We start from the raw sequence: 26,912 nt of genomic DNA on the forward strand, positions 1-26,912 counted from the left end.
CCTGTAGCTCTCAACTGTACAAAAGCAATGCTCTTTTTAAGTGTTTTGTTATAGAACACCACTTGCTAACTCTCACGAATTAAATTTATTGCTGTCTCTTACCTTTTATTTTGAAAAACAAATGGATATTAGTTTTGATAGAAACTGGTTTTAAAAAGTCAAAATTACTGCCTTAAGTAATGCTTCTGAGGTGTATTGGCTGGAAGTAGAGCACTGAATGTACACTTGAGACCATACTAGACTACAATGTGGATGCTGACATGTCTCTGAATTGCTTATACCAGAGCACAGCTCGTCACCGTATCTGCAGATTCTACTGAGGCATTTATAGTCATCCCTGTGTTAGTTCTGGCAGTGTGAAACTTTCTGTAGCAATAAAACACCAGAGAAGTGCAGTTCCACTTTTTTTTAAACTTTCCAGTGAAGAAGATTAGATAGGTACTGAATCATGGCTCCTGCTTACCCACTTGTAACATCAAAGTATGTTGCTCTCACCAGAGAATTGAATGCTAAACTTCAATGCTGAGCAATGTCAGATTCTGCTGTTAACTGACATTTACATTGGTAGTGGTCTTGGGTCAAAAAAAATAAACCAAACTCAAAAGGGAGGGAGGGGTCATGACTGTTGTTACAAGTAAAATTGCTGGCTAACAATGAAAATGATCTTAATTCTTTCTTGCACACCAAGGAATTAGAAAACCTTTCTCACTCCCATAATACACTCTCTCTCAAATCTAGTGGTAGAAGATGATGAAGATGATTTCCCTACAGTACGTCCTGATGGAGATTTTGTACATAACAGTAACAGCAGTAAGGAAAAATGTAAGTGTGTCCCAATTTTTTCAGTGATGAAAATTAGAATGAATGGTATGGTGATACGTCTGGTACAAGACAGGTGTATTACGCTCTTTTCTAAACAGAAAATGGCAAGAATATCTATTTAAGTGTATGTAAATGGAAGTTCTTAGCCACATTATAATTCTTTAGCAACTTCTAGTGATTCTCTGAGTTATTCTTAATTCACATAAATACTAATGGAAATTTGTCAAGCTGTAATTTCCTATTCTGTGTCTAAAGTTGTTGTTGCTACAAAATTCTGTTTAAACAGCTGCCTTATTCAAATATTGGGAACTGAGATTTCATAACAGGTTATTGTAAGTGTTACAATAACCTGTCTTTAGGTGTCTGGTGGAGTTCAATGCTTTTCCACTTAGGGATGTCCCCCTTTGGTTTTCACAAGTACTAAGGCTGTGGAATGGTTCAGACAACGTTGTTACTGATTCTCATTTATCATAACTTTAGAGCTTTTTTGCTGTCCCTTTCATTATAATAATGAGCAGAATTCCATTTTTTTTTTAAATCATAAATGAACTGGTTATTTTACTCACTGTACCCATACTGCAAATGTGAGAACTCATGCAAGTCTTGCCGTTTGAGAAATTTGATAGTTCTGGCCTGGACGAAGTTGTGTGTGCATTTGAACTGTATTTGCATTTTTCTTAGACCTTCTCATGTTTTCTGACTGAAATACTCTAGTATTTATGCTCTCTACTTGTTGGCAATTCAGTTAGTCCTAAGGTATTTCTTAGTCTTGATTCACAAAGCTTGGAAGTTGCACCTCCAGTTTCAAGTGTGATGGAATCTCCCAAAGTACTCACCAAAAATGTTTTTAAAAATGTAAATATATTCATGAAGAACCTTGAAAATATAGGGCAAAATAAGCCTTTTCTGTGTCTTCTGTTTTCTTTTTAATTGGCTGTTCTTCCCGTGTATTACATATTTCCTTCTTGTATTTAAGTGCTTTTTCTAAAGCATATCCAAAACTGTTGTGATGGAAGAGGAAAGGAAATAGAATGAAAGGAGTTTTTTGGATTACTTCCAGAATTCATCACATAAGTAGATTTTTCTACTGAGTACTAATTGTAATGCTGATTTCAGAGACTAAGCAGCATAACACAGAAGTTTTGAAACAAGTGTAAGCAGGTGTATGGTTCCACTAACCCTGTTGTCTGTATGAAACTGTACTTTTTTTTTTTTTTAAGAACGGTTAAGTTAGATTTCAGAAAACTGAAAAAGCCTTCTTCAACAAATGCTAAGTAAGAGTTTAATTTTACTGCATGATTCATTTTGGAAGAGATGTCTTTGTCAAACTCAATTTTTGTGCAATCATGTAGGAGTTTCAGCTTAATTTACTGGTAGAAAATCTTTTCATATCTACGTTATTCTCACACATCTGCAATATATATGCCTATACTATGGGAAATGTCATTAGGAAAGTCTGTATTTTTAATGGAGCTGGTCATCAAACTTTTGGGAACTTACATGCTAAGAAATTGATACTTGTTGTTATGGATACCTGTATAAACTCACTCACTGTAGCTCACTACAGGAAATAATTCTGCAACCCCTTGTGTTTTGCAGAACTTCTAATTCCATTTGAGTCCTGTATTCCATTAAATTTACTTTCCATCAATTATTTCTATGAAAATATTTATCCCCATTTCAGTTTTTCTGTGTCTCAGTCTGGTTTCTAATGGCTAAATTAATTAAATATTTAGTAGCTGAGTGCTGCAAAGCTTGATTAGAAATTAATAATTAGACTCTCTGTCTTAAAGTGGAATTAAAAGTGATACAGTGGGGGAAGTAGGTGTCTCAGGTGAGACAGCCATGTTCATGTATTGGGCAAAAAAAAAGGTCAGACTGAACTGGCAGTGAAAGATTTATCTTGAACTTCACCCTTTTTAAAGCTTAGCCTCAGACCAGCTGTTAAAACTTGGTTTCTCGAATTTCAGGTACTCTTCTTGAAATTTCTATCTCATCCTGGAAGGACTCTAACAATAACTTGTAATTAACTGTAGCTTACAAATGGTTGCCTGTTTATTCTGAGATGGTTCTCCTCTCAGTGGTTCAGGAAATGAGGCATTGGTTCAACCTCTTAATTTAGCTTACTACGATATGATGGAATGTTTAAGCCTACCGTTCAAACTACTAGTGCACCAATCTAAAGCTCAAATTATTGGATTTAAGACTGACTTAAAGGGCCATATTCAAATTGACTTCTGGAGTTTGTTCTCTGGGTGGGAGGAGAAAGTTAATGTGAGTATGAACATTTGTGTACTGCTCTGAAGGTGATTTGGATAGGCAGGCTTTCTCTTTTCTGTGTTCTATAGGATCTTCAGGTGAAGAGAGTTAAACAACTATGAAGTTGTTTAACTATATTGGCCACTTTCCAATCACAAGATCTGGTAATTGGAACTGTAATAATCTATATAAAACACTGAGGTATGGTGTCTGGCTGATGCATATTTGCCCATTGGGGTCTTATATTCAGGAATGTAGAGTCTTGATCTCTTAAGTGTTCCCAATCATCCCCTCAGGAAAGAGAGCATATTTAGATTTAAATTTTCTAAGAATAGGAAGAGCAGGAGTAACCTACTTAAGGAACCACTTTGAATATGGAAGATGTCTTTTGTACTGGAACTATAAAGATGGAAATGGTACTAAGGCTGAAGGAGAGAAATTTGATGTAAGTTACAGCATTTTTGTGCTTTGAATGAGGAAAAAGATTTGCCAAAATATTGCTGAAAAACTGGGGTTGTTCTTGGCGGAAATCTAATCATATTGATCCTATTGTAATCCACAGAGGATAACAACAGTAGGCATCAAGAAATGGATCATGAACACAAATATTTGTTTTTCACTTAGAATTACTTTAGAGATGTAATATGTTAAGGGAGCATAAAATAGAAAAAAATGGAAGAACATCTTTCTACTTACTCTCTTTCGAATACTTTCCTGTTTCTCTGGAAAATAGATTTGATCAAACAGTGGGAAGGTGTTACCAGCAGAATCTTTGGAACAAGAAGGGAAACACCTATCCTAATAGACTCAGAGGTCTAGGAGAGAAAAGCTAAAGAGCTACTGAAAGTTAAAGAATGGTATGAAGAATCCCTTGTATGAAACAAAAGAGAAACCAAGTCAGAAATAGAGCGTAGATGGGATAATGAAAAATTAACTGCTTGGAAGATGTTTAAATTGAAGTTAGGGTGGGAGACAAAATTATCCTACTTTTTTCAGTTGATGGCATGCAGTTTGATAACCAAAGAGCAAATGCAACAGGAAGAACCCTTTCCTAATAGTCCTTACCTTTAAACATAGATCTCCAGATGTCTGATTTATTACTGAAATAATCAATTTCTAGCCTACATGAAAAAAAGTGTAGAAGAGGAATCAGAAATCTTCTCACAAGTATTTCTGTTGTATTTGTAGAATGCCAAAGCTCAGTTGTTCCTGAGGTGAGGGTTGAGGTCACCTTCCAACATACTTCAAAAAGACAGATATTTCCTGTGATTAGGAATGAATCAAAATACTTGTATCCATCATAAGGAACCTGTTGAGTGACCATCTCTTTAAAAAATAGGTTTTACATCCTTCTGCAAGGTGTTAATTTTTGCCCATAATTGTAATGACTGAAAAACTTTGGGCACTGATTAAGTCTGCAGCTCTGCATTTGTCACACCTACTCTGAGACTAGTCATTAAAGAATGGCTTAGAACTGTATGGAAGTGTTAATGAGATGTGGCTGAGACCTAGAAAGGGACAAAAGTTCTCTCTTTTCCAGAAAATTAAGCTGTGGTTCTGTATTTCCCTTAAATTCTACTGCAGGGATTTCTGAAATTATTTATATAGCGTTGCAGCTAGTGGCAGTTTCTTCAGCATGTCTGCATATTTCCTAATTGAGAGCAAAAAGTCACATCTGCAGGCATTATAATTGTGCCTACAGCAAGAGGAGGAATTATTAGTGTGAAACCATCTTTTTCAGTTGCGAAGTATTATTGACAAAGTTCTTGTATAATTTTAATTATTTTCAGTGGAGACACTGCCTCACCTCCTTGCTAGCTTATGCCACTATAAGTCTCAGTCCTCTCTGTGTTCCCTCTGCAGCTGTTGGGAAGGGAGAGCTGCTCTGCTCATTATAATTTCTGAAACAATTTTTTTTGTTCTCTTGCTTTTCTTTTTTTTTTCCCTCCAGCCCTCATCAATTTTAGGGAATGTTCCTGATTAAAAAACAACAAAAAAGTTGTATTCTGCCATAATATGTCTGCTTCTTGAGGTATTTGAAGTTGTGTGTAGTCTGTAATTACTTGATTGAAAAAGAATTTGATTCCTTCTGAAAGGGGGGCCATGTAAAACCTCTAGAGACTTAAACCACCATGCTGAAGACCATGATTGCTTTCTGTTCCCAAAGTGCAGACACTGTGCTCTGTCAGTAGAGAATGGCACTGCCTGAAAGTTCTGCCTTGCTCTTGCAGACAAATAAACTTAATCAAAAATTATTTGGTACTTTTTAAACTGTAAAAGTCATGTGTTGACAAACTGACAGACTGGAGAAAAAAATTATGTCAGTTCAGGTGATAAGTAATGAGCTTGCTCTTTGGCAATGGCAGGAGTTACTTTAACTTGCGGGGTTCAGTCAACTTCAAGTTGAGTGTTACTTCTGCTTTGTAATATTTTCTGACATTCATGTGCAATGCTTGATATGTTATTATGTCAACCTACGTACCAGTGTGACATATAATAGGTACTTTTTTTTGCACTCATATTAAATGACTTGTTTAAATAGCCTTAGCAACAGATGGCCTGGTTGACAGCATGAAGCAGTTCTTGGAACTGTAAAACTCACAGTACTTGGAAAATTCAACATATTTGGTGCTTTTATCTTATACCTTTTTACTTTTAGGTTTTAAAATTTGTAATTATATGCTTAAAAGAACCTTGAATTATACATTTTGGATTTGATGACATTTTGAAATTGTTCCTTTCTCAATGCTGAGTCTGATACGTTTTAAGGTTGCTCTGTGTTAATTAGGCCCCATTTCAAGCTGTCAAACTGCTATTGTTACAAACTATTACCACTCCCTCCCACCCACAGGATTTGCAGAGTGCGGAGTAATACAGCATTATGAGCAGGCTTGAAATACAGTGTAGCAAGATGAAGCTGCAAGGATCTGCTTCGCCTTTTGAATATTTTTCTTTATCCTGTGGATAACTGTGGACATTATTATCACTTTAGAATTTTATTTTTAAATTAACTTTGCAGCCAGTCTGTCGTCTTCAAATATAACACATACATGTGAAGTGCTTGTTTGATAAGGGCAGCTATCAGTGATCTCATATATGTGTTTTTAGTGTTTCCACATGTGACGCCCAAAGGAATTAATGGCATAGACTTTAAAGGAGAAGCTATAACTTTCAAGGCAACTACTGCTGGAATCCTTGCTACACTCTCTCATTGTATTGAACTCATGGTAAAACGTGAAGAAAGCTGGCAAAAAAGGCTAGATAAGGTAAGATCATTTTCCTTTTACTTTTGTTGGAACAAAAGTTTCTTTTCCTTGAAATTGAAATTTCAAATAAGCTGTTACTAACTTTTGTACTCAGACAACTGCTTTTATTTTTATGTACAGCATTTATTAATTTCAGGTGCTTAAATTATTAACCCTATTATAAAATATTAAGGAGCCTTGTTCTGACTGATGATGTAGTGGTGATATAGTATCCCAGCACTTATTCAGATAGTAGTCCAATATTCTTTATATCTATAAAGAATCTGAAATTATCTCCTAGTAGTAAGTGTATTGCTTACAGCCTTCTGATATAGACTTAATTATCTGTGCATGCAAAATGATGTGCAAGTCTCTGAAATGTTTTAGTATGATAAGAGGTGGTGACAACACTGGGGAAAACAACCAATTCTAACTTCATGTCTCCTCAAGATAAAATTACTTCACTGTCCTCTAGGAGACTGGTGAGATTAAGTTATACTTTAAACTAACTGGTTAAGTGTTCTGTGTCTTGTTAGAGTATCTGTTTTTCTAGGCAGTGACAGTTCATTTTGAACCTACTCAACCACTGTAACAGTTCTAAAGGAGCACTGCCTTTTTGTCTGAGATCTGTTGTTGGAGGCATGGCAGGTTGGAGTTCAGGCTTTAATTTGTAGAATCCTGCCATTGCTGGCTGATGTGCACTGCAGCTGTCCTTCTATTCTCTTTCCAGGTTTTGATGTTGCATATACCATGTATCAAATCTTACTCTATTTAGTGATACACTATTCAAAGAATGATCATATTCAGACAAAATATATCCATATATGAATCCTTGACCCTGTCTTCTGTATTGTTTGTGCATATGTCAAAGGCCTAGCCCTGTGTCACTGTATTTTGACTTCTGTCAGCAATTCTTTATTGGTTCAGCTGAGCATTGGAAGAATTACAGTAGGTCCAAGCCTTGAAGCCTGTTTATAAGATCATAGGGGAGTTCAGATTGGATAGAGACCTCAAGAGCTCTCTCTTGCTCTAACCCTCATCTTAAAGTAAGGACAGTTTGAATCAGAGTGGCTTGCTCAGGGTTTTATCCAGGCTGTAGACAGCCCAGCTCTTCTAAGCAGGCCTGCTCCTCATCTGTTGTTAGAGTGAAAAAGTTTTGCCTTATATCCTGTTGGAGTAACTTTTATTCCAGTATCTGATGCTTATTTATCAGCCATCTCCTGCAAACTGTGGGAGACTGGCTCAATTTCTTTTTTAGTTTCTTGAACATATTGGAAGGCTACTGTTAGATGCCACAGCAAAAACCTTCCCTGTGCTGGACAAACACTCTTCATTTGTGTTGATGAGACTTTCCTTAGAGCATGTTTTCCTTGCCTGTAGTTCAGTTTATTTTAATAAAGAATACCATGTTAAAATACAATTCGAAATTATTTAGGTTTGGGTTTTGTCACTTTTTTGGTTGCCTTGTGAACCAGCTTTAAAGCACTTGTGGAAGATGCAAGTGGTTAGCAAATTCAAGGCTAAATTTCACTGGAGTCTCATGGGACTAATATCTCATACAGTATGAGTAAGGACAGTTTAAAGGGGCTCACAAACTCCTTTCCACTTCTTTTCCCAGGAATTAAAAGGAGCAAAAAGGAGCAAAAGCTCCTAAAACCTGAGGGTTTTCAACTTGCTCTGCTTTGGCAGACTTGCAACTTCAAAAAGGCCCATTTGTCAATGACATTTTCTGGGGTTTAGAGGACAGTCATGGTATTAAGTACCTGAATTAGTTTATAAAGTCATTACTTTGTATTCCTCTCTTTGCTCACCTTTTGGAAGAGGAGATTTTTCCTTGAATGAAATAACTAGACTTGTGGTGGGATAGCCTTGTCAGAGAGTGAAATGCTCACCACCCATTCAGCAGGATTAGAGAAAAAAGTAGAATGAGAAAGCTCATGGGTCAAGAGAAAGACAGGAAGATTGCTCCCTGGTTTTTGTCACGGCAGAACATTCTTGAGATGTGGAAAATCAATTTGTTGCTGATTTAAAATAATGGGAAGTTGATGGGAGACAGAAGGACAAACAGCAGAATAAGTTGTCTTGCCCCTTTTCCCGAGCTCCACTTCATTCCTTCCCTGCAGGCTCCTCTACCTAGAATCATAAAATCATTAGGGTTGGAAAAGGCTTCAAACCTTATTGAGTCCAATGGCTAACCTAACCCTTCCAGGTCCACCAGTAAACCATGTCCCTGATTGCCACATCTACACCTTTTTTACCATTGTCAGTGATACCACCACTTGCCAGAGCATGGCAGTCTGTTCCAATGCTTGTCTTCCCTTTCAGGGAAGAACTTCCTCCTGATATCCAGTCTAGCCCTCCCCTGCTGCAGCTTGAGACTGTTTCCTCTTCTGCTTGTGCTTGTTACCTGGGAGGAAAGACCAACCCCACCTGGCTACAGCCTCCTTCCAGACACTTGTAGAGAGCGATGACATCTTCCCTGGGCCTCCTTTTTTCCAGACTAGACACCCCCAGCTCCCTAGCCACTCCTCACAGGAGTTGTGCTCCAGATCCTCCATTAGCTCCATTGCTCTTATCTGGACAGCATCTCGATGTCCTTCCTGAATTGAGGGTCCCAGAACTGAACAAAGGATTTCAGGTGTGACCTCACCCATTCTGAGTACAGGGGGACAATCTTTGCCTTGGCCACACCATCCAGGCCAGGATGCCATTGCCCTTCTTGCCCACCTGGGCACAGCCTGCCTCATGTTCAGCTGCTGTCACCAGCACCCCCAGGTCCTTTCCAGCCTCTCTGTCCCAGCCTGTGGAGCTGCCTGGGGTTGCTGTGACCCAATGGCAGGACCCAGCACTGGGCCTTGTTGAACCTCACACCAGTGAGGCCATGATCCAGCCTGCCCAGATCCCTCTGCAGAGCCTTCCTGCCCCCCAGCAGATCAGCACTCCCACCCAGCTTGGTGTCACCTGCAAACTGACCGAGTGTAAACTCGATCCCTTGTCCAGGTCATCTGTAAAGACATGAACCATGACTTGCCCAAATATTGAGCCCTGCCAGCAGCACTGGTGACAAGCCACCAGCTGGATGTAACTCCATTCACTACCACTATCTGGGCCCAGCCATCCAGACTGATGTTTCTTAACTAGTGAAGAGTATACTCAGCCAAACCATGGGCTGCCAGTTTCTCCAGGATAATGCTGTGGGAAATGGTGTCAAAAGCTTTAGTGAAGTCCAGACAGACAACATCCACAGTCTTTCCCTCATCCACTAAGCAAATCACCCTGTCATAGAAGCTCAGGTTGGTAGGCAGGACCTGCCTTTCACAAACCCTGGCTGGCTGGGCTGATTGTCCAGTATGTGCTGTGTACTCTCACTTGAGGTAGTATGTTCCATAACCTTACTGCCTGCTAGCAGCAGGCAGTGCAAGGTGAGAGGAATGTTGGATTTGCAATTAGTCCAAAATTTCATCTTTGCCATTCCTCCTCATACTTTTTTTCCCAGCTCTAGTGGAAATAGCTCTAGTGCCTCCCTTGGTGACAGCCCTCTGGGAAAAAAAATCTGTTGCAGTGTAGATCCTTCATGGGATGTGGTTCCTTCAGGAAATACCCCTGCAATTTGGACATAAATGTTCTCCACCCTGAAGGTGCACCTCCTCATCTTCTTTGGTCTTAGCATCTCCTCTGTGATTTCTTACTTTTTCTTCCAATTCTTCTCTCCACAGAGTGTTTTTTACTCCTTTTTTTTTTTTCCCTCAGAGAAGTGTCACATGCATGGTGGTTGGACTAAGCTGTGTGTTGCAGTGAGGCTGTTTTGGAGATGGCAAGGGCCACGTGTGTCTGCCACAAGGCAGCCTTAGCGTCCTTCCACAAATGATACCCATGTGAGCAACACCTTGAAGTCTATACCCTTAATTACAGCAATTGACTGTGTTCAGACCTCTGCTACCATTATTCCACAGTGGTAGAGCTGCTTTTGGTTTAGTTTTAATTTTTTCATTTTAGTGCTTAAACATCACTTTTAAGAGTAGCTTTTATAACTATGGGCCTGATCAAGAGATATTGCTTTCCATATGATAGATAGATGTGGGATGAGAATGGTTTAGATCTTTATTCTTTTGATTTTCTAGAATCTGTCTGTAAACTTCTCTAAAAAGGAAATAAATATTGTACAGTGATAGACGTATAGATTCTATGGTTTTCTTTTGTTTTCTTTCACTACCGAAATTGTCATATGTCCAGAATGAAATTGATGTGTATTGTAGTATTATCTAAAGTTATTGTAATTACAGCTTTTCTTTCCACCTTTAATACTTAGCTCTTAGGATCTTGAGCTTGACTTTTTGTTTCTAGTACAGTATATAATACATTGAATGCATTTTAAACCAGACTTTTCTTAAAATGTATACACATTTTATACACAAAGAGTTTTGTCTTTGGTATTTGATCCACTGTTTTACTTGCAACAAAGTCTTTTGATAATGCTTTTTATGTTGTCTTGATTGCTGTAGCATTTTTCTGTTCTTGATTCTGCCTTCTCTAATATTATTGCCAAGAGAAGCTGGCAAATTTGGAGTCGTATTTTGGCACATGTAAATTGTAACTAATTTGCAGATTGAATTACGGAAAGTATGGGTATTTGGAGTGAGTGGGAGAAGGAGTTGTGTTTTAGGTGAGGGTCTGTTTTGTTTTTCATTCCAAGCCTGATAACATTTCTGTACTTTTCTCAGTGACTTATACTCAAGTCATGCTTTATGTATCTTCAGGATTCTCCAGTTCCTTTCAAAAAATATAAACATGCAAAATTTTGTGAAATCTGTTAGCAGGTACTGCCTCTTTGATTGTTTCAGAAGAGAAAAGCCTACAGTCACAATTAAGGACAATATTGTCTCCACCAAAGTGCTTTTTGTTGTTGTTTTTGTTTTGTTTCTTTTGGGTTTGGTTGGTTGGTTGGTTTTGGTTTGGTTTGGTTTGGTTTTGGTGTGTGTGTAAAACTATACTATCTTGTTCTACATCAAAGTATTACGTAACTAAAAACTGGAAAATGTGTTTGAGGGAATGTTACCACCAAATTCCAGTTAATAAACTCGGCTTTTTAGTATTGCTTTAGGGTTTTCCACTGGATCTTTAAATTTCAATTTGGGTTGCTGAATAATTAAACCCATATCTGCAAAAAGTGTGTGATGTCCACCTGTTAGACTTAACTTGCTTTCATCTGAAGTGATTTTGAAAGGGGACAGAGAAACATCTTGCGAAACAAAGCTGATTTTTGCAAGAATTTCAGAAGTGTTTATAGCTTTTCATGGAAAGTATCTGGCAGCATGCGGAATTTGTAGAGGCAATATTAGACTTAGTCTGATTTTGGCATTACAGTTGTTTTATTCAAAATAGACAATGATATAGTCACCATCGGGTTTCTGCGTAGACTAGCACCTAATACAGTCACAGCCTGTTAGAGGAGAAGGATATCAAGTTGCACTCTCTGCATGGAATCCACAAAATTATTGACATTGCTGTAATTAGAGATACAAACTTGTTAGTATATCACTACATTCAGCATGTTAGCTTTTTCCAGTTTTAGTTTTTACCCTTTGTTATCCCTGCCCAAGTTTATATGAAGTATCAGATACAAAGTATGACTCCCAATGAAGCATGAACAGCTATGCTTAAAATAGAAACCACTTTTTGCTTGTTGATCTGGTTTTGTCTACACGACTTAAAAAGTATCCTCAAGGTAGCTAGTTCCCCAAACTTTCTATTATATATGCATTTATATTGCCACATATAATGGATACATGCAAATAAATTCAGAAATTCATCAGCTTTGCAGTTGCTGCTTGGAGAAAATACTACCTTGGCCATTCCATTTATTGGCATGTTGACATTTAATTTTTGTTGCATCAAATGGTCATGTAATTTTACAGGAGACAGAGAAAAGGAGAAGAATTGAAGAAGCATACAAAAATGCTGTGACAGAACTGAAGAAAAAGTCCCACTTTGGAGGGCCAGACTATGAGGTATGAATTTTACTTTAGGAATTTTTTATAACACTATTACTTTTTCAGGTGCCCACTAATCCACTCTGCTACTCCCCTACTCCTCTACTACTCTGCTGCAGGTGGACAGGGGAGAGAGAATATAATGGAAGTCTTCTGGGTTGAGATACGGACAGGGAAAAGTTACTCACCAATTGCTGACAGAGGTGAAACAGACTCAACTTGGGGAAATACCACTTAATTGCTAATCAGATCTTAAAACCACCCATTCCCTACCCCTCTCTTCTTCCTGGGTTTAACTTCACTTCCAAATTTTCTGCCTTCTACACCTCAGCTGCGCAGAGAGAAAAGGAACAGGGGTTGTGGTCAGTTCATCTCACATTGTCTCTGCCACTCTTTCCTCGTCACAGGGAGCACTCCTTACACTCTTAACCTTCTCCAGTGTGGGATTCTCTCCCACAGGAGACAGTTCTCCATGACCTCTTCCAACAAGAGTCCTTCCCATGGACTGCAGTTCTTCATGAACTGCTCTGTGTGAGTCTTCCCCACAGGATGCAGTCCTTCAGGATCCGGCTGTTCCAGCATGGGTTCACAGTCCTGCCAGTAAACTTGCTCCAGCTTGAGCTTCTCTCCATGGGGCCACAGGTCTTGCCAGAAGCCTGCTCCTATGTGGGCTTCCCACAGGATCACATCATTCTTTGGGCATCCACTTGCTCCAGTGTTGCCTCCTCAGTGGGCTACAGGTGGATCTCTGCTCCTCCATGGACTCTCTCTCCATGGGCTGCAGGGGAACAACTGCTTCACTGTGGTCTGCACCGGAGGCTGCCAGGAAATCTCAGCAGGTGGAGCACCTCCTGCCCCTCCTTCTTCAATGAGCTGGTACCTACTGAGTTCTTTCTCTCACATACTCTCACTCCACTCTTCTCTAGCTGCAGTTTTTTTCCCCTCTTTGTTAAATCCATTATCCCAGAGATGCTACCATAGTCGCTGATGGGCATGGCCTTGGACAATGGCAACAGCAGGTCCATCCTAGAGCCAGCCCACACTGTCTCATTTGGACATGGGGGAGCTTCTGTCCGCTTCCCACAGAAGCCACCCCTGTAGCCACTTCAGCTACCAGAACCTCGCTACACACACTAACACAATACACTTTGAAGATCAGGTTGTTTCTTAAAGAGGGAAAGTGAAGTTTCACAAGCCAGTGCAAACATGATTTACAAGTGTGTTCATGCCAGACTTACTTTTTCACCTTGGGAACTGAAACTGTATGAAAAATCTCACTCACTCAGAATTTCTTGAGTGGAAGTATATTTTAACCTTTGATGCTTTCATCTGAAGTATGTTAGATGTTTCTGTTGGTTTTTTCTTTCTCACACATTTCATGCCGCTTATATGTAATTGTACTTTACCTTTTTATTTGTTCAGCTGTAGAGATAAGTAAAACAAAAATATGAAAACTGTCTGCAGAGACAGTCCTAGAAGATGATTTTTAACTTTAACTGTTTTTTATTTTGTCACTGCCACTTGAAATACTATGTTTTCAAATTCAGATTTTAAGTTCCTTGCTTCTGTTAAACTGCATTTCATCAGCATTCTCGTCAGTGAGGTATTTAGTTCTATCCTAAGATGCATAAATTAACTTTTGAAGTGTAATGGTTTATTTTGGAAGGGACATTAAAGATCATGTAGATCCAATATCCCTACCGTGGGCAGGGACTCCTCCCAGTAGACCAGGATGCTTTAATGCCCCATCTAGCCTGGCCTTGAACACTTCTACAGATGAGGCATCCACACTAATCTAAGCAACTGCACCTGTAATACAGTGAGCTTGACCCTTTCATGTACATTAATGAAACACGTTTCTACTTTCAAGTCATAGCCTGAGAAATAGTAATAGTACTATTCTTAAATATCTTAAATAGTACAGCTATTTAAGATACTTGATATTATATTAATTGTTGTCACTGAGACATTTGCTGTAAAAAAATTAAATCAGTAGGAAGTTGAACTTTGTCTACTTGGTTATGAACCCAACTGCTTCTTCCAGATGTCACTGCTGACACACAGTTTTGGGGTTTTTTTAACTTGCTAGACTGGGTTGTTTTACGATACAATAAAAGCAATAAACCTGAATTTATTAAATTACCATTTTAATTAGTAGTAAACTGTTGTTTCCAAAAGCTTTCAATAGAGATCCCCGAAATTATGTCTTCACTTGTTGTATTTTTGAACACACATGAATATCAATGCCTTAAGGTACTGAAATACTTGTAAGAAGTCTAACTATACGATTATGTTAATAAATGTACTTTACTGACACTGTCAACATTTTCAAGAGAAGACAGTTATTAAGTCCTAAATTTGGAATCAAATACTGACACTATTACTCACTTTCCTGGGGTTTTTTCTTCTTTATGTAACTATCATTAAATTGTTGTTATAGGAAGACACTTCCTTTAACAAGTTAAGGTTTTCAGAGAACTTGTAATCTAAGAATATTGGTGAAAATATTTGAGATCTGTAGAAGAAATTTGCTTCCATCAGTTACATATAAAATATAAATATGTATTTCTAATGTTAAACTGAAGTGGAACTTTTATGTGTCCAGGATTTTTAACTAGTTTTTTTCTTATGCTCTAGGAAGGTCCTAATAGTCTGATTAATGAAGAAGAATTCTTTGATGCTGTTGAAGCTGCTCTTGACAGACAGGATAAAATGGAGGAACAGGTACTAAAACTTGAAAAATGTCTTAATGATGAGCACTTCCTGAAAGACATCTGTGTCTTATAGTCTGTCCTGAGGTGTATCTCCTGAAGCTCTAGTTAATTTATTCAGACACTGATCAGGGAATTCCCCTTACTATTTTTACAATAAAATATTGTTGCTTAATGCTAATTTTGAGATAGTAACTTCATAGCTTGTCTAGAAAATAATAGTATAAGTGCTAAGTTTATTGAATGTCTCTAGTTTCTAATTCCTAAATAAATGTCCTGTATGAAAATTATCTATGTGTGACTGCTGCCCTGTTAAGATAAAAATATCAAATACTACTGTCTCTCAAAATCTCAGTTGTCTCTCAAAATCTAATAATTGGTCTGAAGTTTCTTTTTACTTTAGTGATATATGGAATAAGAAAGACATTGTTCTGCCTGGGTACTTCACTAACTAATTTTTTTAATACACTTCAGGGGCAAATATCAAAAAGGGTAAGATACATGCTAGAAAATAGAGTTTGAGAAAGTACAGCAGCGTATAAAATGAGAGGGAATAACAAAGTCATGCATCCTTTGTTGTGAAAGACTTTATGCTTAGGAATGTAGTGAATAACAATGACTTGAGAATTAGAAGACTTTTTAGTAAACCTGTAGTACCCTACAGAGTTTACCCTATGTTGGGATCTCTTAGCAAAGAGTAAAGATTTTGAGTGACTGTGATAGTACTACCTGGATCTTTAGTGCTGCCTGTGTGTTTTGCTTAACTCAGAAAAACACCTTGAAGTATAGATTAATTCAGTCTTCAGGCCCACTCACTGAGAATTCCAGTGGGATGACAGCTTCATGCCTGTCATGGACAGCATTAGTTGTTGTAGTCACTATGTAGATTGAGCATGACTCACTTTGTTTCACAGTCCACCCTGTAGCAGCTGACTAATAATAATTAAACCTATGTTGTTGCAGTCCCAAAGCGAAAAGGTTAGATTACACTGGCCGACATCCTTACCTTCTGGAGATGCATATTCTGCTGTGGGGACTCATCGATTTGTGCAAACGGTAAAATAGTTATCCTGATCTTCTCAGAATAATGGGCTGATCTGTGCTTTTTCTATGTAATGTTTTGTATGGGTAGGTGAGATTTTTTTGGTGTTTCTAGTAACTTCCAGTGGCCTACTCATTTTCGTAAAACAGTAGCTGGAACTGAAGAAGGACTGCTTTTTGTCTTAGCTCAAAAATACTGATTTGAGAACCTACTTAGAATATTCTTTACTTGTATCAGGCTTGTCAGGCAGAAAAAAAGGAGAAATCCCAATCGGCTAACTGCAGTATTTTCAAGATACCTTCACCCAGATTCATTGAGTTGATTTTATTTTTAAAAAATAATAATCCAGTTGGTCATATCAGGATTGGTTGACTTGCTTTTGAATGTTACTGGAAACACTACGCTCCTGTCAGGGCTATTCTGGGAGCATAATATATAATAGGTGCATGAAATCAGCATTTGCTGCTGTGCTTGCTGCTTATGGTGCTTTTGTTTTCCTTTTCTTCATTATCTTGTGCTTGCAAGTTGGTACTGAACGCTCTGTTGTGCCTTTGTTCTGATTACTTGGTTTTTTCTTTGTCTGTCTCTGGTAGCCCTATAGTCGCTCTTCCTCCATGTCTTCCATTGATCTAGTCAGTGCCTCTGATGATGTTCACAGATTCAGCGCCCAGGTACTGTATTGATGTGTCAAGTGGGGGTTGCATATCTTTGCTTTATATCATCCTTTTCTCTAGAACCTGCTTTTTTTTGTTTTTTGATTTTTTGTTACATCAATCACTGCTTGCTTTAAACTAGTACATTGAGACAAACAAAGGAGTTCTCTATTCTTGTACTAAATGGTTGTCTTTCTTTACATCCAGCTTGCATGCATACCACTTGTGCAGAGGCCCAAATCTTGTGAAACTATTTGGTTTACTTCAGTAGCTTTAATAAAAATGTCTGTAGTTTGAAAATTTTGTATCTCTAGTTATAATGAAAGGAGAATAACATGTTTTACAGAGGCTGGAGATGGTCTTTGCTTCAGATTGAATGGTTTTGTTGCTTTTAAATCAAAGTTTTGATTTTTGTCAAAGTGTTAATTTGTAATGATATTAATACATTGAGTCTTATAGTTCACTATTACCATTTTTTACCTCTGTGACTAGTTTAATTACCAAAATGCCATTAAACATGTTGACCAACAAGACCGTGTTGACCAACAAGATCATATTGAAGTGTTCTTGTATCACTTGCCCTTCAGAAATTAAGTCTGACATCCTGAATATGTCAGTGTTGCCATAATGACATATTCCAGTAATGTACAAAATTACTTTAGGTACTTACTAGTAGTACTTACTACTTACTTTAGGTACTTACTACTTTAGGTACCTTACTAGGAAGGTGGTAGTTTAGAGTAGAATTAGAAAAGTGTTTGCTTTTTAATCTCCAAAACAGTAGTTCAGATATGTTATCCATGCTATTTCTTTCCTTCTGTGGTCCATATGTGATGGTGAATATGGAGCTTCCTTCTGGGATCTGCTCTTTTGGAGATTTTTTTAAAGCTCCAACCAATCTTTTTTTTTTCCCTAACAGGAATGGATTTAATCTTTTTTTTTAACAGAGCCTGGAATTTTATTACCTGCAGACCTTACTACTAGGTCCATGAGCAGAACCAACACTTAAGGACTTGCCTAGTGGACTAAAATTCCAAGACCTTTTGCAGTCAGTTTATTTCTGAAATCTGAATTTACTGCAAGGGAAAAAGCATGCAAGTCCCATTGTACAACAGTACAATGGGAGTACCAGGGCTACTGGTACTCCAGTAACTGAGTTAGTTTTCTAAGTTGTTTTTTCTTTGGGAGGAGGGATAATAAAGTGAGGGGATAATAACATAAGGGAATAAAAATAATAGAAAGCAAGTTTGATTGCCAAGACGGGAACTAGTACTCTGTCAGGCTGTGATTGCAGAGATCATTCAGCATAAGGGGAACTTATATTTTCCAAGACATGCAGGTGTCCTCATTTTCACCTGTTTTATGCTTGTGATAACATTTCTGTATTGATATCATTAACCTGAGTTGTAGAGCACCACTCTGACTGCAGAACTGATCACTTGCAAACACACCTGAGGTGGACCAGATCATTATCACAATAATGCAAATTGTTGTTAAGTATCAGGATCAAATGGACTGGAGTAAAGTTGCTCTTTTTGCCTGCTGCATGTATCATACTACATGAAAGTTACTATGGAGTGCCTCCTAATCTAGCTTCAAGTTAATTGACTCACTACAGAAAGTATGAATGTCCCCACATGCAGTTCCACACTCCTAAGTATTTTCCCTAAAACAAATTTTTGCCAGACGAACAAGTCACTCCACCTGTTCTGGAGTTTCAGTTCGACTGAACAAGACAACATAGAACATGATGAGAATAGCAGACCTTTTCATTCTACCTGCTATGGACTTCATTAAAAATTTATTTAAAAATGGCCTCTGTTCCCAGGCTGACAATTTGCCTTTAGGAAGGAAAACTAATATCTTGGTTCTTAAGAAATGTGATTTTTTCCCTAGACTTCATGTGACTGAAGGGAATGTTGGTATCAGTAAAAGTAGCAACTTAAAACACCGTTTTTAAGACTGAGAAGTATAAACGTGTATTCTGATGGGAACTGTTTCTTCAGTGTGTCTCTAGAAAGGCATTGTTGTCTCTACCAGTTGAGTGGGAGTTCAGATCACTTTATTTTAAAGATCTGTCAGCTTTATAATTGGTTCTGAGTTGTTCTTAGGCCCTTTAAAGGGAAAAACTTGCCACTCAAGAATTCAGGTCAAGGCTGTGTGACATACCGGTTGCAAGTATTTTTGCAGATCATTCTTGTAGCCAGCTAGGAACCCAGAGGTAAGAGTGAGTGTCTCAGGTGGGAGAGACTCTTTGGATCTTGACTGTGCCTCTGAAATTGTTGCAAGTTGACAGATGGTGACCAGTGCATAGACTAAATACAGTTTGTGCAGACAATGTGCACAAGCAGGTTGTGTAAATACTGCATTTCCTGGTGAAGCAGGAGTCTGTTCAGATTACATTCCTGTGGGTGCCTTGTTCCCTTCTTTCCTTGATATTTCCTTCATCCCTTTGCGTCTAACACATAAAGTAAAAAGTATCAAAAGACAAAAGTAAATGTATAAACGTAGCTTTTTCCATAATAAATTAAGAGGTGGGATAGAAAATACAAAAGGTCCTAAAGGTAAGTAAGAATTCCTTTCTTAAAGCAGTGTGACCTAGAGCTAAATCATTGAATATTTAAATAGCCCACATTCTTACCCAGTTTATATTGTATTGTCATTATTTTACTGGAAAAAAAAGGGAAGAAACTTTTGTGGGAAATCTGCTAGTAACTGGCAGCAAAAGTTGGCTTGTCTAGAAGCTGAAACATAAATCTTGGTGGCGCTTTTTGTTCACTGAAGCTCAGAGCCTGAGCACTCAAAACCTGGGTTGATAACTTTGCCTTGTCTGGATAAGTCAATGCTTGGTTAAATTAAGACAAACTAGCATTTCCATCCAATGGATTTTGTTTTTTCATGTGATTCCAGAGTTTTATTTGATACGGTTACCTTTTTTCTTTCCGGCCTTAAGTGTATTGCCTGTTGAGTACATAGTACAAACAAAATTACTGCCTTAAATTAAAAGTAAATAATGTCTTTCAACTCTGTATCATATAAAAAAAGGATTAGTTAATATTACTTTTGCTTTCTTCTTGTTTTCATACTTGCTCAAATTTGCTTTACATATTTTACTGCAAACTAGGCTTCATATTTTTGTAAGATGTGCAAAAGCACCCTGGTGTTCAGACTGTTAATTTTGTGATTGTGCACTTCTTCAACTAATCTTTGTGTTGGTCATTTAACTAATTTTGTTTGTAGTGCTTTTTCTTTTGGAAGAAAAATAAAGGTATTTCTAGTAGTTCAAAAATGCTGTGAATCATGTGGACTTGCTTTCTGTGACCAGTTTTAGTAGTCATCTATCTTTTGGATGGAAAAAAGATATTAAAGTGTTTCAAATACTCGAAGGATTACACAGCAATGGATACCCTATGATTTTGCTTCTGTTTTTATTTGGGGCATTAGGAAAAGGGTGGGGAAACCGAAGAAACAGAATAACATATTAGATCTAAAATAAGCATCATCTTCCTGTCCCAGTACCCATTTTCATGCATATTGTATAGAATAAAAAATGAGATATTCACATAGCTTGATAAAAATATAGCAAATATTTGGCTGTAAAAAAAAAGGCACAGCTGCTAGCAAAATAAGTTTTAAATGAGCATTTTGTTAGAATCATAGAATATTTGTACCATCATAATCCTTTGAGGGTAGGCATTTCTGGTTTTTTTCTACCTGTCAACTGTGCAAAGATGCCTCTGAAACAGAAGAGGTATGCTTTGCTTGTGACTGTTTACTTCACTGCTCTTCCAATATGACTTTTCATGTGCATTTGCTTTTTAGAGCTTGTTAGTTTTCCTCCCTAATCCCCTTCCTTTGTTGAGCTTTTAAAATGCTCTTTAGTGAATACCTTATAGTGCACTGCAATTCCATTTAGAGATACTTGCAGTTCCTATCTGCTGAAATACAGAACTGTTTTAGGTAGAAGTGATGAGGTTTGACAGTTTCAAGGCAAAAAGGCAGGCTAGGAAGTACCCACAAAGGAGGAAGTTGGAATTTGAATCAAGTTCTTGGCTTTTGTTTCTGAAGGCCAGCATTATTTGTTTGTTCCTAACCTAACAGAGAACTCTCTCATTCAAATTTAGCTCCTGCACAGGAATTGAAGTATTAACTTGTGACTTCCAATGCTGTACAGTGTCTCCCCAAAAACATGGAAGGAATGAGTTAAAAATGCCTGGTTTTTTTCCTTTACAGGTGGAAGAGATGGTACAAAACCACATGACATATTCCTTGCAAGATGTAGGAGGAGATGCCAATTGGCAGCTAGTGGTAGAAGAAGGAGAAATGAAGGTAAATGTTTCAGGTTTGGTTAATTCGTATGATACACTGTGAAGACAGATACTTACAGTGTACATTTAGCAGTGTTATCTTTACTGCTTGACTCCGTGATCTTAAGGGTCTTTTCCAACCTAAAAAATCATTCTATGATTTTTGAAAATATTATCAATCAGTGAGTTATGCTGTTTTAACTTCTCTCTGGGAATACCACTGTTTAGGTTGGGACTAGGGTCTGTGAGAACTGTGGCTTCTAATCCATTTATTCATACAAAATTCTGTGTAACACTTGCAATAGATTCATCTTTACAAATTCCTTTCTTGCTCTCTCCTACTTAAAGCTTGGTATCAAAGTAATGTGTAAATTCTATGTACAAAAATAACAAGAGTAACAAGCTACAGTGTTGGCTGCTCCACCATGATTATAAATCCATGTGGATAGTAATAAATAAGCTAGCTTAATCATTTTTGGAGTAGAAACCTTAAAGTACTGGCGTTTTAATGTGAATTGCCACATAAGAATGTCTTCAATGGATGTTACCAGAGAACACTTTCATGGCAAATTATTCATGTGATAAGCTTCTAGGTAAGTGGTTTGTTAGTTCAGTTTTTTTAAGACTGATTCAACTTAAACAAGTAAAACATGAACAGTTTTGACAGCTTCTGTTCTACATATCATTCTTTGTGTTTGGCTATAGGTGTACAGACGAGAAGTGGAGGAGAATGGAATAGTTCTAGATCCTTTGAAAGCAACCCATGCTGTTAAAGGGGTAACAGGGCATGAAGTTTGCCACTACTTCTGGAATGTTGATGTTCGTAATGACTGGGAAAGTAAGGCATTGGTTCTTCAGCTTTGAAGGTTTATCAACAAGAATAGTATTTATAGCATTGTCCTATTGTCTGTGACTATTCACTGATGGTTTTTTTTTCTTCCCCCCACTCCCCTCCTCTTTTAGCAACAATTGAAAATTTCCATGTTGTGGAAAATTTAGCTGATAATGCAATCATCATTTACCAGACACATAAGGTAATAAAACTTCATTTGCATACCTTACTGAGACACCTGAAGCATGTGTGTTCTAATATTCTGAATACTTCCCTGGCCTAACAACTTAAAATACTGTTCTGGACAATATTCCAGAGCAACTTCTCTATTAAACTGCAACTTACACCAATTTTTCCGACTTTTCTTGAGAGCATAATTGGTTATGCATGTGTCTGATAGAGCTTGTAGTAGCAAGTGAGGCCTGCTTTTAATTCATGATTATATCACTGCCAACAAGGCCAGATTCATCCAAAGCAAACAGAAGCAATAAATCACCACTGACTACAATGAAGAAACCTACACCACTGTATCAGATGTTTTTTTGCAAAAACACAGGTTAGCATTCACCACAATTAGTTGACATACTACCTCATAATGCAAGTGTTTTTAATTGTTGGTACAGCATTTGTTCTTGTACCTTAATTGTTCTTTCCCCCCAAATGGTTCTGGTGTCAATTTATAAAAATGTTCATTTGAATTACAACCCAACAACTGAAATGCAAATATCTGAAAAATTTATAGGATTAAAATTTACGTACTCATCCTTAGTCTTGCATGTTTCTAAGCATTAGTATATTCAAATGTTAAACCAAAGGTTTTTCTTTGACAATTTTACCAGTAGTGCTGTTACATTAAAACTTCTTTAATAGAAGACTCATAATTTTGAGTAAGACAGTTGTGTCATCTGTATTGGTTGTGGTAAAAGCCAGAACTTTATTCTATTGACTGTCAGGAAAATAAGTTCTGTATATTTTCTTATTTTGTCACACATTTCACTTCTAAAACTTTCTCTTAGATACTATCAGTTTACTATATCTGTCTTACTGAAGTAGTAGCTTTTTGAGGTACTATTTTTTTCAAATACATCCCTCCTCTCTCTTCTCTGGAGACATAAGTAACTGTAGATGCATCCCTATACATCTAACCATTAGTTCAGTTTGTAGCTTACAAGTATGAATTGAAACACAAACCTGAGGTTCATAGTACAGGAGGGTAACTGCCTAATCCTATTTTTTTAACTGAAAAATTCATTGCAGTTTAGTGCTCTACATTTCAAAGGCCATAAAGTTTTGCTGTATTTTTTTTTTTCAGATCAAGTGTAGCCAACCTGAAATTTCTGTTCCCTATTTACAACAACTATATTCTCTTTCAGTTTTCCACATGAAATTGCTAATTTGAAGATACTTTAACTTAATAATATAACTGACCTGGTTTGCCTTGCTTGGTTTTTAATTTTAGCTAAGGATAGTAGTTAAACCTGCAAAAGCTTATGTTCAGGTGTTTCTCTGCAGAGAGTGTGGCCAGCCTCTCAAAGGGATGTGCTGTATTTGTCTGCCATCAGAAAGATACCAGCATTCAGTGAAAATGATCCAGAAACATGGATTGTGTGCAATTTCTCTGTAGAACATGATAGTGCTCCTGTAAGTATTATTTTGATTCTGTGAAGTTCTGCTTTTAAGGTAGTTTTTCTCTTCCCATGGTAATGCATTTGCAGTGCTAGTGTGAGGGCGACTGAGGGTTTTTACAAAAACACAGTTAATTTAAACCAGGTAAAATGACTTGCTGAAGGCATTCCTATCCAAAAGCTTTCTTGTCTTATCTCTCAGTTGGATGATCTAAGGTGTACAGCAGAAAGAAGCAAAATTTCTGGAGATGTGAAAACATTTAAAAGAATTGAGGTTATTTTGTCTGGAATCAAATCAGTATCTCTTCAGCATTGTCAAATATAACAATAGGTTTGTATAATTACAGATAGGGTTGTCTCCATTTTACAGTTTTGCCTTGGTTCTGTGAGATAATAGCAATGGTTGTTTCCCTTCGATTTTTATTCCATAGCCTGCTTTTAAGGGAAAAGTTAACTGATATGTGTAAATGCTGATACATTATTCTTGAAATGTTTCTTTACTGATTTGTCACAACAGTTGAAGTAATTAACTTATAATTTCTTAAGCAAGCAGAAACCTAAGATTCAGACATTTAAGATCATTTCCCTATCCACCATGTATTTTTTGTTTTACTCACTTTCATGTTACATCCATGTAAGTGCTAGAAAGTAGACTCTCAAAAACACAGTTTCTAGAGTGTCTTAGACTTCATGATGAAAAGATGTTCATACTGAAGTATACTGAAACAAATTTATTTTAAAGCTTACAATGTTTCATATTTTTGGCAGCTGAACAATCGCTGTGTCCGTGCCAAAATAAATATTGCAATGATTTGTCAGACGTTAGTAAGCCCACCAGAGGGCAACAAGGAAATAAGCAGGGACAACATTCTGTGCAAGATTACATATGTAGCTAATGGTAAGTATAAAATTTTTCAGTATGACACTCATGATAGATGTTAATTTTGGGAAGTTGAATACTGGCACAAAAAATAAAAAAAAGGCTTGATGCCTTTTCCCTTTTCTATCGTTATATAGGATCACCTTTGTGTTCATCATGTTCAAAAGGTCTCAAATTAAGGTGTTACATGAACTGGTGAATGGGATCATTTATTATGTGGTACTCTGGGAGGAATAAATGGAAGAGCTGTGCAGCTCAGGCCTAAGTATATAGCCTTGTGGTGGAGGAAGGTGAACAGAAAGGTCTGCTACTGGAATAAGTTGGCATAGCTTTTAGTTTCAGTAATGATATGTTGGGTTTGTTCATATACTACTCTAATTTTTTTTTCTCCCAATTCATTTCATTAGGCTGAAAAGCTGCTGATAGTAAAGATACAGTTCTTATCCCCTGATGCCAAGAAGGAGTAAATACATTTTGTATGAAGATGCTTGCAAGCTGTATAATTTCATCTACATTTCTTAATTTTTTTTTTAGCTGATAGAATTCCTGGTATTGACTGACTGTCAAAGCCAAATTGTATTGTTGCTGTGCCCAATATTTAGAAATGTATTATTGGAGAGACATGCTCACTATCTTCTCTCCCAGAGCTACAAAACACTTCAAGGGTAGCTCACTCCGCTTTTTACTTTTTTCAACGTTTCCAGATTACTTAGAAATTATGTTTTCAGTGCTAAATTCTGAACTGTGACTATATGGGAAGTGATAGCTTTTTCAGCAACATACTTTCCCTGTGAATGAAAATGTAATTAAAAATCAATTCAAGTTTTGTTTAAATGCTTTATAATAATTTTTAGGGTGTTGCCTATGTGGCAGTTCTGCAGGCAAATTCAGTAATCATTGAAAAGTTAAGACTGACTCTGCTTTCTTTGAAATAAGAAGTTGCTCAAGCCTCTTTCTCTTTGTTTCTTGGAAGCCCATAGAGAATATCCTCTTCTCTTCAGGAATTTTCCCAAGACTCACCATACAGCATATTTAATGTTTTCTAAATAATGGCATCATAGACCTGGACTGAGCTTGAGTATTACAAACAGAAAGTACTACAACACAAGCCTAGGGGCATAAAAAAATCTGCTGATGGTTATTCTTTCCTGTTACTTCAGGAAGAGTTGCAGGACTAATTAACTAAAATTTACTTTTTCAGCATTTAGTGGAGTTGCTTTATTTCAATGTCCTTCTTCCTGTTTACTTCTAGTGAACCCGGGAGGATGGGCACCAGCATCAGTGTTACGGGCAGTGGCTAAACGAGAATATCCAAAGTTCTTAAAGCGTTTTACATCGTATGTGCAAGAGAAGACAGCAGGAAAGCCTATTTTATTCTAGTACTAGCAGGTATACATACTTTTAAAATTCTTGATTCACCATTTTAAAGGTCAAATGAAACTATACAACCTGGGAATGTCTTACATGATTAGCATGGCTTCAGTGCTTACTTTAGCATGCAATATACTTTTTAAAAACATGTAATTTGTGTGTATAGGCTGCACAAGTTAGCCAGCATTAGTTTTTATAGACTTTTATTGGTTCATCTTGCAAGTTTTTACATACATGTCCAATTTATATAGAAGTAAAACAGGATGAAGTACTGGTTTTTTTTCAACTATCACAGGCATTTGGCACTTGTTCTGAAAAAATACATACTGAAGTTACTTTAGAGCCTCATGAGGTTTTTATAATTTAAATTCTACTTACAATTGCATATTTCATAAACTATGAATACATTTCAGTTTTCTTTTATACTGACATCCTAGTTTTCACCTAGGATTTTTATTAATGGAACTTCATTGACAGACCAGCAAGAATTACTAGAGTATTTAGAAGACTGTGACTTAAGTTTTTAGCCTTTCTGATGAGCCTAGGAAAGAAAAGGGATTTCCAGATGCTTTTTGAAGTCAATGGATATATTCTTAATGGTATAGGTTATTGGCTATTCTAAAGGTGTTTGAACAGTTAGATGATGATATGACATTAGAAGAGGATTTCTTGATCACTTTTGAGGATATGTGAGCCCCTTAGTGTTAAATAAGGCTTAACTTATTTTTGCTAGTTTTGACTCCTACTATGTATTTTTTTTTCTATAACTGTCATGTCAAACCACAGAATTCTGTTTAGTTGTGCGAATGTTACAGCATCATTCAGTCACTTCTAAAGATGAGTGTCTGTCACTTTTTCTATGTGTGCCATAGGTTACTTCTGGTTTTGGATTCTGTTTACTGTGTCTCCGCAGTAAGCGGAGTAAACAGTTCTGTTTACTAAGACTCCAAAAGTCTTAGTTGTTTCATTCTTCTGTGACAGGTATCCCTGTAATGATTCACAATTTTAAATGTAAATTGTTAGAGAAGTAGTGTGAGTAAAGCATTAGAAACATGGCATCACAAGCCAAGAGTTAACACATGATCATAGCAGTCCTGATGATACTTAAGGTTTTAACAAGTTCATTTTACTGATAGTATACAAGCTTTTCAGTGCTGTATTTTTTTCTTTGCTTA

General features: G+C 37.1%; 1 protein-coding gene across 2 annotated transcripts in view; it reads left to right on the forward strand.

Moving 5' to 3' along the window:
* The window catches only part of CERT1 (ceramide transporter 1), a 79,550-nt gene that overhangs the window by 49,702 nt on the left and 2,936 nt on the right, over window positions 1-26,912 (forward strand). The window contains exons 6-17 of one of the 2 annotated variants that reach the window (XM_084225727.1): window positions 739-822; window positions 6,190-6,347; window positions 12,242-12,334; window positions 14,954-15,040; window positions 15,991-16,083; window positions 16,663-16,740; window positions 20,956-21,051; window positions 21,735-21,867; window positions 21,993-22,063; window positions 23,374-23,502; window positions 24,255-24,384; window positions 25,619-25,755. In XM_084225727.1, the coding sequence (XP_084081853.1) occupies window positions 739-822; window positions 6,190-6,347; window positions 12,242-12,334; window positions 14,954-15,040; window positions 15,991-16,083; window positions 16,663-16,740; window positions 20,956-21,051; window positions 21,735-21,867; window positions 21,993-22,063; window positions 23,374-23,502; window positions 24,255-24,384; window positions 25,619-25,746 (1,280 nt within the window). In that variant the 3' untranslated portion in view covers window positions 25,747-25,755. The remainder of the gene's footprint in view (window positions 1-738; window positions 823-6,189; window positions 6,348-12,241; window positions 12,335-14,953; window positions 15,041-15,990; window positions 16,084-16,662; window positions 16,741-20,955; window positions 21,052-21,734; window positions 21,868-21,992; window positions 22,064-23,373; window positions 23,503-24,254; window positions 24,385-25,618; window positions 25,756-26,912) is intronic. The other variant, XM_084225728.1, reaches the window with a different exon arrangement.

Source organism: Fringilla coelebs (genome assembly GCF_963513975.1).
Source record: "Fringilla coelebs genome assembly, chromosome: Z".
Lineage (NCBI taxonomy): Eukaryota > Metazoa > Chordata > Aves > Passeriformes > Fringillidae > Fringilla > Fringilla coelebs.